The sequence below is a fragment of the Temnothorax curvispinosus genome, unplaced genomic scaffold (genome assembly GCF_003070985.1).
Source record: "Temnothorax curvispinosus isolate PA1 unplaced genomic scaffold, ASM307098v1 QBEX01013138.1, whole genome shotgun sequence".
Classification (NCBI taxonomy): Eukaryota; Metazoa; Arthropoda; class Insecta; order Hymenoptera; family Formicidae; genus Temnothorax; species Temnothorax curvispinosus.
In genome coordinates, this window is record NW_020222918.1 from 539,632 (window position 1) to 556,488 (window position 16,857).

At 34.2% G+C, this 16,857-nt stretch overlaps 2 protein-coding genes across 3 annotated transcripts in view; one reads left to right on the forward strand and one right to left on the reverse strand.

Moving 5' to 3' along the window:
• LOC112463295 (nose resistant to fluoxetine protein 6-like) overlaps positions 1–4,622 on the reverse strand; it is a 9,457-nt gene extending 4,835 nt beyond the window's left edge. The window contains exon 1 of one of the 2 annotated variants that reach the window (XM_025029623.1): positions 4,521–4,622. The gene's annotated coding sequence lies outside the window, so the exon portion shown is untranslated. Of the gene's footprint in view, positions 1–443; positions 681–4,520 lie in introns of those variants that run through there. The other variant, XM_025029622.1, reaches the window with a different exon arrangement.
• On the forward strand, positions 3,979–16,838 carry LOC112463298 (26S proteasome non-ATPase regulatory subunit 2-like; the record flags this gene model as incomplete). The annotated part of the gene is given in 16 exon segments (XM_025029626.1): positions 3,979–3,993; positions 11,214–11,270; positions 11,442–11,800; positions 11,998–12,174; positions 12,469–12,655; positions 13,091–13,387; positions 13,533–13,615; positions 13,785–14,020; positions 14,294–14,432; positions 14,569–14,689; positions 14,850–15,058; positions 15,279–15,369; positions 15,670–15,957; positions 16,139–16,414; positions 16,417–16,623; positions 16,692–16,838. Coding segments are annotated over 16 exon segments (2,760 nt in total), but the record flags the coding sequence as incomplete, so codon positions are not given.
• Between the last annotated feature and the right edge of the window lie 19 nt (positions 16,839–16,857).

Consider the following 16,857-nt stretch of genomic DNA (forward strand, 5'->3'; position numbering starts at 1 on the left):
ATAAAGATATTCTCTAAATAAGAATGTTCTTTTATCTGTGTAGAGTTTACTATGGACAACCGAAGCTCCACCAACTTGCTTACCCTATAGGGGATCTATTAAGAGTCTACACGTGCATTTACACATTGATGCTTTAAACGCAGAAGTAAGAACAAAGTTAGTTAGTGAAACTATTTATTTAAAATTCAATTTATATAAAATTTAAAAACTTAAATAAAATGTTTCATAATGAGTAAGAAGCTACTTATTTATGTAAATATTATATAAAACCTGTTATTTATAAATCAAATGCTCAATTTGCATTAATTACGCATTTAAATGCGCGCATTTTAAACACACAATTAATGTAGTTTTGAAGCCAATGCAATTGTACGCGCATTGGCGCTCCTTGGGTATCAAGAAGATATCATTACAAGATTTTTGAACATTTTAAAAATGTATACCTTTTATAGACAAGTACAGTCAATAAGGAAGCGTCAGGATCAAAAAATTGCCACTGTTCACTGGATCATCGAAGTCACGGTCGCGGTACTGTACTAGGATGGGTGACCGCCTTGAGAGAACGGCTATAATTATATAGGGTGCGTTCGGTTTGGACGCTCACGCGCTGTAAGCGCTCACGCTTATAAGCGCTGTTTTCAATCGTTCGATTTGGTATCTGAGCGCTTACACAATAGTAAGAAATGTCGTTCGTTTTGGCAATGTAAGCGACTATGCGGTGGGGATAAAAATTCACAACGAATAACTCTAAATTTTTTAAACAGAACAATTTAAGAACATAACAAGGGATTTAAAAGTGAGATTATCGTATAATAGCTTAAACAAAATGCGAACCTTCATAAAAGCTCATAAGGATAGTCTCCCACGTTCTAAACAATGTAACGTAGTATATAAAATTAACTGTAATGATTGCGACGCATCTTATGTAGGCCAAACGAGCAGACAATTACAAACAAGAATTAAGGAACACCAGAACCATATATATAAATTAGAATACCTATATCTAATCATTCTGTTATAACAGATCATAAATTAGCATTGAATCATAATTTCGATTTGGATAATGTGGAAATTCTAGATAATGAATCGTATTTTTATAAACGCTTAATTTCCGAGATGCTGTGCATAAAGAGACAGGAATGGATTGAATTTGCAGATGGACACGGAAGGTTTACCGGATACTTATTTGAACGTTATTGGTGGGTTATCAAAAATTTAGAGTTATTTGTTGTGAATTTTTATCCCCACAATTAAACTCGAACACCGCTTTTATTATGTTAACCTTCCGATTTCTACCAACGCTTATTCACTCACTCACGACATGTCAGAGCGACAGATACATTTTAACACTGCGACTTACTGGTCTGTAATGGTCCGTAAGCAAGAATTCGTGATTGTAATTTTAATACTGATACATTGCGTTTTTTAACATATTGCGACTCCGATTCACGGTTTAGAAAGGACAATCGAATCTCTCCTTTCTACCTGGTCTGGTCTTCCAACCTGGGAGTAAACGTCGAAGGTGCAATCAATTCGGAGCATTTGCATATCCTGACAGAGTACCGAACATTCGTATGAATTTTATTTTATTGATTTGACTGCGCTTTTCTACTGATTGACTCATTTTATCGCAATTGACTGTAATTTATCGTTTGAAATTTTCATATATTATTTTCATTTTTACGCTGAAAATGACACAAAAAAAGTGTTGAAACGTCCAAATTTGTATTAACTAATATATTTTATTATTGACTTATTTTGATTGCGCATTACGTACCGCGCGTGGCTCTGATTGCTTCTCTCACTTCCCTTTATTTGATTTATTCAGAAGAGCCTATATTTCGTTTATTCAATTTTTAATTTATATTTGTGTATGTATATAATTTTTCCTTGCTTAATATTTAAATTATGTACAGATCCATTTGTGAGAAATTCAATGTATAGGGAAAGCCACTGCGTTAAATGCTGGAAATTGGAATATCGTTACAACTTTTCCGTCTATAATTCGATTCGACGATATGTTTGTTGATATGCAATTCGCTAACAATGCGTTCCGAAATAAACGTAAGCCCTTACGCTTAATCACGCTCACACTGCCTTACCTTGCAAAAATAAGCGTTTGTCAGCAGAAGTTATGACGTCAACGATGACGTCATTAGTCGATCCGTAAGCGCTTACAACGCCAAAGCGAACCTCGTGAGTAACGCTCATAAGCGCTTACATCGCGTGAGCGTCCAAACCGAACGCACTCATAGGCACACGATATGTAAAGAAACAGTTAAAAAAGCGTTTTTTGTCTTAGATAAAGAAAAAGAACGTGTTTTAATAAACGTTTATCAAGTGGACATTTTGACATTTTACCATCAAGATACTTGGGAACAATTTTTACTTCTTAATATTGTATAATAAAGTAGTAATAAAATAAAAACCACAAAATTAACTACACTAGCAATCACTCCCAACCGTAACAAAAATTATGATAAATATTCATAAATATTTTTTACTATACACTGTTGAAAAATTTGTGTTAAATATAACATAAATCACATGTCCAAAACGGTCCACTCAAATTTTTGTGTTAATTTAACATAATATGGATGTGTTAAGTGGTAACACTGATATTATGTTAAAATATCATAATTCAACAGAAAGGAAAATGGAAAGAAATGTAATTCTGATCGTAATTTGAAGTTAATTATGTGTACAATTAACATAACTTTTATGTTGAAGTTGAGATTGTAAGATAAAATCAACACTCTATTTATGTAAATTTTTATTCCTACTTCTTTTATAGAGTAAAATCAACATTCTTTTTCTGTAAATTTTAACACATTTAATAAATACGTTCAAATTGTGTTACTTTAACATATTTTTTAAGTTATTTTAATTATTTTACATTTTAAATTTGTAAAATTCAATTAACATAGCAGGCATATGTTACATCTACACGCGTATGTGTTGATTATTTTACACAAAAATTTTAACAAGGACTTTTTTTAACATACAGGACCTCTGTTTTCAACAGTGTATATATTTTTGAAATATTATAATATATAAATATTTTATACATATGTCATATATATATGAAGAAAAAATCTCATAAAAACTTTGTTCAATATATATCATTAAAATATAAAATAAATATTAGTAAATATTTATCAAATTTTTGCTGGGAATGCCACCTCTGTTTCATAGAGTGTAAACTATTATAGCGCGCACCCGGCCGTATATATATAATATTCTTCTATTATTTTCTACGACCTTCGATATATTCTCTGCTTTAACAAATTATTTCTGTTACAGATATTAAGCATTTTCACACAATGCGACTTTCCACACAAATCAACGAAAGAAGAAAAATAGGTTTTTAACTTTCCACACGAACCAATGTTCACTCCCCACCCTCCCCCGCTTACACGTGTACTGTTTATACACACATATCAACAAATTATTTCTCTTAGAATTTAGAATGTTACTTTATAATACCTAGAAGAAGTAATAAAATTGTGAAACTTCAATTTGCCTATTTATTCTAAACCAACGCCGTCTCCTCTCCCTTATTTCTTGCGTAGAATTACTCAGAAAGATCTCCCCTACAACATGTTTAAGTAGCGATAAAATCGGTGAATATTTACAAATGTTTCGGCTTGAATTGCGTTTGCTGGAGAAGTTGGCAGGCGGCTGGTGCAGCCTTTCGTAAAGGACTCGACGGTCCGGCGGAACAGGCACTCGTACGAATTTTACTCAATTTAGTTGTCAAAAAGGCGTTTAATTTCAATCGTCAGTTTTGAACTCGAGTTCCGTTACAATCGTCTGAGGGCCCGACGAGATAACAGCGAATGTACCGAGATAATTGCGCACGATCGTCTCGAACGAACGTTGGAGGACGAATCTACGCACGAGACAAGTCGAGACAATTGTTCGACGTTGCTCCAGTCGTTCGGAGTGCCATCAGTGCTTCACCCCCGCATAGAATAATGTTACGAGTACCAAGTAAAGAAACTATATTCAGGAAGTAAACGTGAATAGCGTCATTGGAAGAAAGAGTTTAAATTTTCAAAAATTTCTAGATACTGTGTCTCAGAGTTTACTAATTTCTTAACCAGCCTGTTCCGTCGATTCTGACGATTTGGTTAACAATTTAATGAGGCGTTATTAGAAATAGTTTATTTAATTAGGAATAATTAACAAATTGTTTGCATTTTATTGGACTGTAAAGTAGACGGAGTAAGCTTCAAGATTATGGTTTGAACAAAAATGGAAACGTTATGGATATTGTCGCTAATGTTATCTACTCATTGTCAGATATAATCCGCGATAGCAAAACCGAAAACGCTCTGGACGCTGATGTCAATCAACTAACCCATGATATAGAAGCAAGGAAGTTGTAAATCGTATTAATGAATAAAGAAAATGAGTAGTAAATAACGTCTGACGGTTCGAGAGTCCGGTGATCTTCTTTAGAAAGAGAACAGAAAAAAAAGAAATATAATAAAGACTCATTACTATTATATACTTACTACTTATTGAATTAAGGTCTGTAGGTCTTGTAGGAGGTTTAATTTGACTAAATTCTGAGATGATTCCGGGACTTCGTGGCTTTGCAGAAGGTTGAGGCTCTCAATTACTTATTGGCTCTTTGTGGTTTTTAGTGCAAACGACATGCACAAAATTTAAGTTCAAATTAGATTCGGAATTAAAGTTGAACCGACTGATTCACGGTCAGAAACGCGACGTACGCAATTGAAGTGAAAATAAAAGAAAACTTCCGCAGTGTTACAGTTTATATATCTGTGTCACTATCAGGTTATATACATTATCCCCACACATATCACTTGCCACTCCTTCACGAATATAATACGATAGTGGAAATAAGTGATATATCTGTACTTATTTCTCTTTGGATAAAAAAGGTCTACTTACGTAAATCCATAATGTATCAGTAATTGTTATTTACACATGTCCGTACAGTTTGATCAGTGCAAACTCGGTGATTTTCGAGATCGCTCAGCTCAGGAACGATAAAATATTATATTAAGGTAGTTAGTCCGTAAATCGCAATTTATAAGTGTTACGGAATGCTATTATTTATTCTCGCATCGATAAACTCACAAGTAATATTAATAATCTTGTAAATAATGTAAATGAATAAATATTCTATTATTTCGAAATCTAGCGATGTGAGAGTATTCAAGTGTGCTTCTCCGACACTTCCCCCACGCAGCCTTCCCTCGGTATCTCATATACATTTGTTTTGTACACGCGTGTTAGAACCAATTAGGTCATTAGAATCCATAAACATGCCCAAATAAAGTAGATATTTGGTCTGTTGACTTACTAACACAGTTAAATCGATGTATGTGTGTGAGGTCATACCGATGGATGTAATATGTAATATATGTAACGTTCCAGTCAGTCTGATAATAGCGAGCGCTCAGTAAACTTCTGTCTTCAGTCAATACGAAATAAAGATTCTAAAACTACATCGATCGGTCACGTCTTGTTCGTGTATCTGTCGACCCTTCGTTGACTGTGTCCAGCCTAATTATCACGATTACAATACGAGCATTCTTCAACAATAAGAAAAATTTGAAAACTTTACTATATGTTAATAAATATGGTATCTACACGTCTGTACAAATTAGAAGTAATTGAACGCGTCCCGAACGCGAGATAATCGCTATCAAAAATTGCATTTTTTCCATGTATTGCATACACAAAGCGTATGGAAATCTCATATTCTAAATTTTAATAATTACAACGAATCTTAAGAAAATGATGAAAAACGGATATATAGTAAAAGGAATACTGGTATATACTTTAGGAATACTAGTAAAAAAAAAACCAAAATTATTGACCGTTTAGATTTAAAAATATAATAATAAATAGACCTCGATTTTCGTGATTATTTGACGTAAAGAAGAAGAGAAAAATAATAGAATATAGTCTTCTGTTCTGTGTGTGAGGGACAGAATTATCCAAAAGTTTTTAGCCTGTAACCGTAAATAGTCGGATGTTTTCATTTTCACGTCGATTTAGAATACAAAATTTTGGATTGTATTGTCACGGTCTAACTACTTTAAGCGTAATTTTACCGTACAAATTTACCGTAAAATTACGCAACATAATATTCAATTTGCATTCTGTCGTGCCGCTCGGGCACTGTAAATTATTTTATTCGCGAAAGGAGGTTCAGGAATGAAATTACAACACCTTCCTATTTCTTCATATTATTGTTGAATTATACAATCGAATTTGGGCCACTCGCGCAACTCATTGTTTTGCTGACTTGTTTATCGTCTTTCTTCACTTTCGCGGTCACATTCACGGCTGCGTTTCTTAATCTATTATTGTCACATACATAATACAATTTTTCTTATTTATTAATGCGGGCCGCAACATCCACGACTTGACCGAAAAAAGATCTACTTGGCATGGAATGAGCCCTAAGGCAAACTTATTGACCATTGTAACGCGTCAAGAAGCAAAAATATCGTTTGCAATAAACACAATCATTAGTGGAGGCAAATTAGGTTTTTATCTCGGAACCGGTTAAAACTACTCGGATTTGAACGTTTTTTTTTTTTAATGTAGGTAATTAAAAACACTACAATGTTTATGAATTAAAAATTGACGCTAATTGTTTATTTAATAAATTTTTATTTAATAATTATTTAATAAATTAAAAAATTTGTTGCTCGGCTCTTTTTGGTCTTAAAATATTCTATGGACCGTGCCCTATCAGAATATGCAACTTACGATTTTGTTGCTCGCCCCTAACTGCAAATAAACAAATTAGTTATCTCCGCGTCGACCGTTATCTAACACGACTTCGATGGCTAAAAACTATAACTAAAAGAATTTGTTGCTCGGCTTTCTTTGGTCTTAAAATATTCTATGAACCGTACCCTACCAGAATATGCAACGTATGATTTTGTTGCTCGCTCCTAACTGCAATTAACAAATTAGTTGTCTCCGCGTCGACTGTTATCTACGACTTCGATGGCTAAAAACTAACTAAAAGAATTTGTTGCTCGGGTCTTTTTGTTATTTAAATATTCTATGGACCGTGCCCTATAATACTAGAATATGCAACGTATGATTTTGTTGCTTGCCCCTAACTGCAAGTAAACAAATTATTTATCTCCGCGTCGACCGTTACCTACGACTTCGATGGTTAGGGGCGAGCAACAAAATCGTAAGTTGCATATTCTGATAGGGCACGGTCCATAGAATATTTAAATAACAAAAAAACTCGAGTAACAAATTCTTTTAATTAGTTTTTAGCCATCGAAGTTGTAGATAACGGTCGACGCGGAGATAACTAATTTGTTTATTTGCAGTTAGGAGCAAGCAACGAAATCATACGTTGCATATTCTGGTAGGGCGCGGTTCATAATATATTTTAAGACCAAAGAAAGCCGCGCAACAAATTCTTTAATTTATTAAATAATTATTAAATAAAAATTTATTAAACAAACAATTAGTCAATTTTTAACCCATAAACATTGTAGTGTTTTTAATTACCTACATTAAAAAAAAAAATGTTCAAATCCGAGTAGTTTTAACCGGTTCCGAGATAACGCACTTTTTTGGTCTAATTTGCCTCTACTACATTGTGTGTAAATACATCCGTCCAAAAACAGGGGAACGATATTTATCATCACTGATACTGATAGACGGTTACGAGAATATGCGATAAAAAATATGGGATCTTATTAAAAGAATTAAAAGTTATCTTGATCTGACCTTGGCAACATCACAAACTGATAAGACCAGTAAATAGACCTTTTTAAACTCTACAACTTTTGTCTAACATATTTCTTTTATAAAACTTATTACATATTTTGCTGTCCCGAAACTGTTTATATCTGTATATATATTCTGTATATTTTTCATGCCGTAATAAAAACCTTTTTCTGCCTAAAAATGTCTTTTTACCTAATAATGTTTTATAAAAATAATAATTTACAAAATTGATGTAATTTAACAACATGGAAAATAAGCGGGAGTATGTAAACATTTAATGCAAAAGTTAACTTTCTGAATATGTCTGTTGAGATGGAATGTTTTGCAGCAGTCTATACTGTCTATAGCATAGTTCTCTACGTATAATACATGATAAACAAACTACGTTCTTAGAATTTTTATAAATCTCTTCAAATAATATAAATTAAATGCTATATATTATATTCGCCGATTAAGCTGAATTTCAAGACAAAGTACTTAATGACATAGGTATTTGTAAAAAATAATTTAGAGCGTAAAATGAGATTTGTTTTTAATATAAATAAAATAATAAAATATAATAACGTAAAAAGTTAAAACATTTCTGCAGAATCATCTTACAATGGCCGAATATATATTATATATTCACAAAAGTGATTGCGGAAGTGTTTTTTAAAGATAAAAGCGGAGAATTATTAATAGCAATATTTCGACCTGCCATAAGTGAATAGTTAATTAACTATAGCAATTAGTAGATTTTTAGCTAAAGAGTTTATTGAATCATATTAATGTATAATTATTAGCAATTATTTGCACAATAGTTTGCTCTGGGACTACATGCAGTGTCTATAAAATTATTCCACAATAAGACACAACAAAATAATTTCGATCTAAAAGTAAGTATGAAAAGCGTGTTATGTTAATCAATTATTTGTCAAACATCAGTACTACAATTAGTAAAATTTGCATATAAGCAATAACATGTTTTGCTTATTACAATAATATAGTATCTCTAGCATCGTACCGGAAAATATATATAGAATAATGCCCAGACAGCACCATGTCCAAAGTCTAAAAGACGTCTTATGTCCCGCTTTTGGACAAGTGTGCTGTATGGGTATGTACGAATGAGTGAATATGCAAGTACAAGTTCGAGCGAGAATATATATTTCATAAATTAGTGCATATAGTGCAAACAGTAACGTAATTATTACTTTTTACAAGAAATAAATTAGTATAATTGCGGAAATAATAATTGCAATAACAACGTAATTACGAAAAAATATCGTGAATAACTACGCATTTAAGCATCAGACATGTTTGCGAGTCTGCAATAAAGAATAATTAACGTTCCTTTCAATCGTATCTAGCGTTAATAAACTATTTGCCGGATGGATTAATAATATTTATAGACCAATGGAAATTGTGATATGTTTTTCATTCGGCTTACATTTCAACTAGGAAATGCTAATTTCGAAGCAAATATATAATACCTAGTGCCTGTTGATTTCACTGCAAATGCTTTAATTGTCGGTGCGTGAGATGTCTTTAATCAATGAATGAATGATCAGAGATATCATCCATCAATATATACAATCGTACGCACATGCTAACATTTAAAAATAATTTGTTTTACATAATTATAAATATTTATTAATTAAATAAAGAGTGTTAACAAAATATAATTTAAAGACAGTGGGCCTATTCTGTAACTTTTAACGACAGTTTCGTTATTGTTATATTGTCGTTGCGCAACGCAAATACAACGATAACGAAACTGTCGTTAAATTATTTAATTACCTACAGATAATGCAACTGGATGTAATACCAGATTTTTTCGACGTGATTTTTTTTTATTATGAAAAATTGCTTCGAAAAGATTTGAAAACATTCTCAAAAATTCTGTGTTGTATATAAAAATGTTCAAGCAACAGCTTACAGTGGACTGACGTCTGCTTCTAATTTTTTTCTCGAGATAGAAAATCGAATGGCGATTTGAGATTGCCATTCGCGGAGCTCGCATGATTCTCTCTGTAGATCAGATAAAGATAAACACACAACACTATAATATTACGCATTTCCGAGTAAACACAGTAGTATTGAATCGGATGCAATAAGGCTTCCAATATAATGGTTTTCTTCTGCTGGTGCTTGATGTCTTTCACCGTCGCCAAATTCTCCGTCAATCTTGAAAAGACGTTCAGTGGCAAGTTCGTCATCTTCTGGATAGTCGAAAGTTTCTGCATCATTAGTATTCTTTTTATCGTATTGTTGTTGCCTGAAGCGATGAAAGGCAAGAATCTTCATACGACTCTAACATGATTCTTCTATTTACATTTTATCAAGATTTTTCTAGTATTATGTATGCTGATGTAGCAAAAAGCATGAATAATTAATTTTGCATCAGCATTGCAGCATAGTTTACGGATGAGAGACTAGTTATTATATAATTGGTTTATTTACGTAAAGTTTCTAAGTTAATTGTTATAAATGTCTGATGTCTGTCTGTCTGTCTGACCGTGAACTACTGGAGTTAATTCGCTATTAATTTTTTATTTGACTAGACACTACAGACGCGCGCTTCGCGCGCGTTATTTAGCTTTAACATTATGCTATTACTATTACATTATTAACTCCTTGATACACACAACTGTCAAAGTATACAATGACAGCTGCAAATGAAGTAAGCGCAGCAAGAGAACCAATCGGCATCGCGGAAAAGCGACAACAATAAACTTCAGATCTCCTTTTTAGAAGAGGATTGATATATGTAGGCATCGAATTATATGATGCGCAGCGCGGACTTAAAAGCTAGTATTGTAATATTATCTTTAATATTATTTTAATAAGTAATACTATTTTTAAGCAAACGATGGATTTTTTCATTTTTAACTTAAAGAGAGGTATTACAAATTATTAATTTAATATTGTCCCAATATATTAACATATTAGAATATGAAACATTTTAATATTTTATAAGAAATCATAATTATATTAAAGAGTGATTCTTCTAACAAATAAGCGCTGGCTGCACATAATGAATGAATGAGACTTTTATAGATAATTTATAATGTACATATATGTATAAAATACAGCAGAAACGCGGCTATAAATGCAAGCCTTAATAAATAATCGTCACCACATATGTCGGTCTCCGAAAAATAACGAAACAAAAGTCGTGCGTTGTGTATGACGGGTAGAAAAATTTATTTGACAACGTATTAATTAATTATTCTCTTTCAATCGTCCGAATCAGCGTTGTTGAATCGTAATAAAACATTTACTTAACGTAACGAGAATACTTTTAAAAACGATGAGTAAACGCAATCAAGATAAGGAAAGCGATATGGTAAACGCGTAACATTAGCTACAAATTACAAAATATAATAAAACGTCAAGAAAATATTATTTGTGAATTGATTTAAATGTCAATTTGTATTAAAAATTTAATATTTTGTATTAATATCATTCTATTTCTTACGCAGAACGAAGAAGATAAGAGATTGCAGGAGGAATTGCAACAAGCGGTCGATGTATTGAAGGTAAATATATTTCGACAATTTACAATTTTTATATGTTACTTATAAAACAAAGAAGAAAACAAATTGTTAAAAAATGGATCTAAAATTTATCTGACTCTTATTTTTGGTAATTAAAAAAAATTGCTATCTTCCTTAGAAGGAAACTGGAATGTACTGTAATATTATTATCAGGGTAAGGATGAGACAGCTATGTTGTTGTCATTGAATCACCTGAGAATGCTGATACGTACGTCCACGACTTCGATGACTTCCGTTCCGAAGCCTCTCAAATACTTGAGAAATTTTTATTCGAGTTTGAGGAGCGCGTACGGAGGGCTCAAGCGGGAAGAGGCGAAGATACGCTTTGCAGAAATTCTGAGTGTACTCGCTCTCGCTGGAGCTGCTCCAGGATCCAGGGACTGTCTGGATTTCTGCATCAAAGGGGCCGTGGATAAGCCTGGGGAATGGGGCCATGAATACGTGCGGCAACTCGAGGCAGAAATTGTCGACGAATGGACGAACGTGCCGATCAAGGAGGAGCGTGAGGTCAGGTAAGTATATTTTGAAATATTTTTAAATATTATTAACGACTATATAAATGTTTTATGATGTCGTGGTAATTTGTGATAAGAATTTAGATAACATTTTAATTAACATTTCACATATTCCTAATGCTTAGCTTTCTATTTACACTGAGATCGAGAGATAATGAGAACATTATAAAATAACAGCGCATCTCTCGTACTAGAAAGCGTCTTACACCGTTGATCAAGAGTATCATCGCGTTCGACATGAGACATAATGCGGAAATACAAGCGTGCGATCTGTGTTTGGAGACCGACGAGCTAAATTTCCTCGCGGAATATCTAGAGCCTACAAATGTTGCGCGAGTGTGTCATTATTTAATTAACTGCGCAGCCTACAGGTAATGCGGTTGGATAATATTACTATTAAAACCAAACTTATCTTACTTTTTTAAATAATATCTACCAAATCTAATAATTCTTAGAGATAAATTATCCTGCATAGATTAAAATATACATATATTCAAAATATAATCTTTTTAAACTTTGTGATTTAATGTCTGCAATATAATTTTCTTAATAAAACACGATTAAAGGAATTTTATACTATTCAATAAGCAACGTAATCCACTTTCTGACTTGTATTTGCATCGCTGATTTCCTTGTTAAATTATTCCTCTACATGTATTCTTTAGCGAGGATACGGAGAGAAGACAAATATTAGAGTTTGCCACGGAGCAATATCTAAAGTTTAATGAGTATACAAGAGCAATTTTGGTAGCGCTGCAACTTGCAAATTCGGAACTTGTTTTCAAGTGTTTTGCAGCCTGCCCCGACTCTTTGACGAGGAATCAACTAGCCTTTATCCTCGCCCGTCTACAAGTAACTCATCCTTGCATAATATCTACATAGCATTTGGTTACGTCACAACAGGGCAAAAAATAGAACAACACATATCGATCGGTATACAGATCAATGTTAAGAATGATATGTAAATGTATAATATAAATAGTAGTAAATAATTCAACTTCCATTACTACTTTCCGCAAACGATAACTTAATCAAATTGAATAGCAGACGATAATGATATAATTTACATTTACGTCTTTCTATTTTTCCCTCTTAATGCAACAGTGACAACAGTGACTGCATCTTTTACTGCTCTTTCCAAAAATTTAATGTTATAAGTCGAAATAAAAAAAAGAGAAATAATTCGCATAATTATAAAATCAACTTTCTAATTTCGTTGATTAGACAAAATTCGTGCAACTTTACAAAATAGATTCATACTAAAATATTATCCTGTTTTCTAAATAGGATCAACCTCTGAGGACAGAATATCATGGGAATGACGCTAAGGATGTCGAGATGATCCTTAGCAATGGCCACGTGAACACCCACTTCCAAATTCTTGCCAGAGAGCTTGACATACTCGAGCCAAAGCTCCCGGAGGATATCTACAAGAGCTGGTTGGTGAGCGGGTTTAGACAAATGGAGCACGATTCGGCTAGGGCGAATTTAGCGGCAAGCTTTGTTTCCGGTTTTGTGCACGCGGGTTTTGGCCAGGACAAGCTGATGGCGAACACATCCGATTGTTGGGTGTATAAAAACAAGGTTTAATTCTTTGTTTAAATAATCTGCAAAGAATATCTTAATTAGCGCTGATTAACTTCTAAAAATTATAATACTTAGATATGTATAATTATATATACGTAATTTTATAATATTTTAATAAAAATATGTGGCCTTTCTTTTTCAGGAACACGGAATGTTATCGGCTACCGCGTCTCTGGGCCTGATACACATGTGGGATGTCGACGGTGGATTAATTCCTATCGACAAGTAAGTTTAATTTCCAAGCAGGAAAATAGTATCGTGAATAAGTATTAATTTTTTAAATATTACTTTGAAAAGAAAAAGACGTAATAAGACAATGATGAATCATTGATAGGACTGAGGAAAACCTGTGATTAATTTATCTTGCTTATTGACGGTTCTGTTCTTCGCGTAGATATCTTTACACGAACGAAGACTACGTGAAATCCGGTGCTTTTCTAGCGATCGGACTAGTAAATTGTGGAATTCGTAATGAATGTGATCCAGCTTTGGCGCTTCTCAGCGAGTACGTGAAGTCGAACAGCCAGATCCTTTGCATTGGAGCTATCATGGGATTGGGTCTGGCTTACGCTGGCTCTAGAAGAAAAGATGTCACCGAACTTCTTTCTGGAGCTTTCACCGATGAGCAAGGCAAGTAACATAATATTATAGTCGATGTATATGAGTGTAATTTTTTATTCCAATGAGTTTGCCTCAGAAAAAGAAAATTTAATTCTTTTTCAATAGTGGAATAACTTAGAGACTATAATATTGAAGATAATCTTTTAGACGTTTCAAATTATATAATTTCTTTCTTATAACGTATTATTATTATTTTATATTTGTATGGCTTGAATTAAAATTCCTTGCTCAAGAAAGTATAAAAATAATTAGTTGCCATATTCAGCTACGAATTTTTTTCAGATGATATACAAGTGTTGTCGCTGATCGCCATCTCTTTGGGCCTTGTAAATGTAGGCTCGGGAGACTCCGATGTATCTTCGGCTATCCTGTTGAAATTACTGGGACTGTCGATAAAGGAACTCGTTGTCACGCATTCCAGGTATAATTATGTTTGTGGACAATGTGAGAAAGTAACTATTATACATACATAATGTTATATATAAAGTGTACGCGAATGTATAAGGAAGCGAATATATAGCGTGCGATATATATAGGAATCATTTTTTTTCACCCAGATTTTTGGCGCTAGCCCTAGGAATGATTTATATGGGAACCCGGGATGCCATAGAAACGCCATCCGCAGCGCTCGAAGCTCTGCCGGAACCATACAATTTTGCTTCGCAAACTATGCTACAAGTAAAATTAAACTGCTACGATTTTTTGCAAAAATAATCTCGTGAAAAATTCCTTACAGTCTGAAATAGCAAAAGTTGCTGTTAGACTCGCGTAATTTTCACGAAAAGTGTGTCGTAAAATTTCATATATAATTCGAACTTGATAAAAGCGATTCTGTTAGATTTGCGCGTACGCGGGTACTGGTGACGTATTGATAGTGCAAGAACTTTTAAGAATCTGCTCGGAAGCGACTGAGGAAGTGACGAGCGCGAAAACGACACCCGACAATACCCCGATACCAAGCTGCTGCGATCAAGGAAGACCACAAAGTAGCCCTACCAAGTTAGAAAAGAATAAAAAAAACAACAGTCAAACCGACGATTCTGCTAAGTAAGTGTGTCACTGATAAAATTGAAGATAAAAGTGAAAGTAAAAAATGTTAAATCAAATATTAAAAAATAGCAATATAAAAACGTAAATAAATAAATTAACTCTTTAATAGATGCAGTTTGAGAAAAAAATTTTGTTGTTGAATGCGTTATTGCACACTTAATGCTAAATAATTAATTTATGATCAAAAGGAATAATCAGTGACATATATGAATTTCAGGGACGTTGGAACACCGCAGGCTATAGCATCTCTTGGAGTAGGTGTAGTGGGACTTGGAGAAGGAAAAGAAAACTCGAGGATCTTTGGTCAGGTCAGGAAATAAGTGCGCACGACTCCTCAATAAACCGTGATGGATATTTATGGGAATGTTCCTATCTAGAGCAGGAAGGGGATAAAGGAACATTAAAATCTCAATTCATCTTAATTAATATTTATGGGCTCCTATAGTTCATTCATACTGCAATTTAAGAGACTTTATCGTCTCTGTCTCTTCATGGGATAGAACTAAGAGCGGAAGATCAGTTAAAAGTGTAGTCAACTATTATTTATTATGGGAACTGCTCTTTGTCCTCTGAATCCTCACCATTATTACGCTGTCTAACAAATATAGGTCGGAAGATATGGTCCAACGCCAGCGCGACGCGCTATGCCCCTCGCGTTGGCCTTATCTTCTCTGTCAAACGCCGATCCAGCGGTCTTGGACGTGTTAAACAAGTACAGCCACGACCACGACGCCGAGGTCGCCCTGAATGCGATCTTCGCCCTCGGCCTGGTAGGCGCCGGTACCAACAACGCACGACTGGCGACGATGTTGAGACAGCTGGCGGCTTATTACGCGAAGAATCCGTCGCACCTGTTCCTCGTACGCATTTCTCAGGGTTTAGTACACCTGGGCAAGGTAAAGGTCTCGATAAGATGGCTTCGATAAGGGTGCTTATAATTATGTAGTTAATAAACAAACGGATGATAACGATATCAATAAAGCAACAAATGTTCTGATAAATCAGTTTTCCTCTCTTTAATGTAGAATGAAAGTTAATCGTTCTATTCCAGTTGCACTATTATATTTTTCTTTTCAGGGCACTTTATCTTTATCACCCTTGCGGTATGGTTCGAAAGTTTTAGACTACACCGCCCTGGCTGGTCTGATGGTTGTTCTGGTTGCTTGTTTAGACTGCAGGAATCTTATATTATCTCAGTCTCACTATTTAATGTACTGCTTGGCAGTCGCGATGGAACCAAGGTGGCTAGTCACCGTGGATGAAAATCTTAAGGTGTGCAAAGGGATTATCCAAATTCCAGATTACCCAGATTATAAGATATATAGATATTCTAGGCTTAGAAATGACGTTTTCCCAATACTTCACAGAATTTGCCGGTGTCAGTGAGAGTCGGTCAAAACGTGGACGTTGTAGGGAAAGCAGGTAATCCGAAATCCATTGTCGGTGGTCATGTACAAACCACACCAGTGTTGCTATGCGCGGGCGAAAAGGCGGAATTAGTGTCGGACCAATATGAGCCGCTCTCCAGTGTGCTGGAGGGTTTCGTGATCCTTCGCGAAAAAGTAATTCCACATTAGTCTTGCACCCTGCGGCGCTTCTATTCGTGATTTAACATGTAAATCTTTCACAGCAGGCTGTAGCGAGTTAAAAAGCTCCAAGTTTGATATTCTGCGGTAGTTCCTTTGAATTACCTTTAGACGGATTGCTTTTACCGGAGAACGATGCCAGCAAACACCTGCGAGCAAATGGGAATCTTTCCCCAAGAATCTACATGAAACAGATCAAGAAACGGAAGA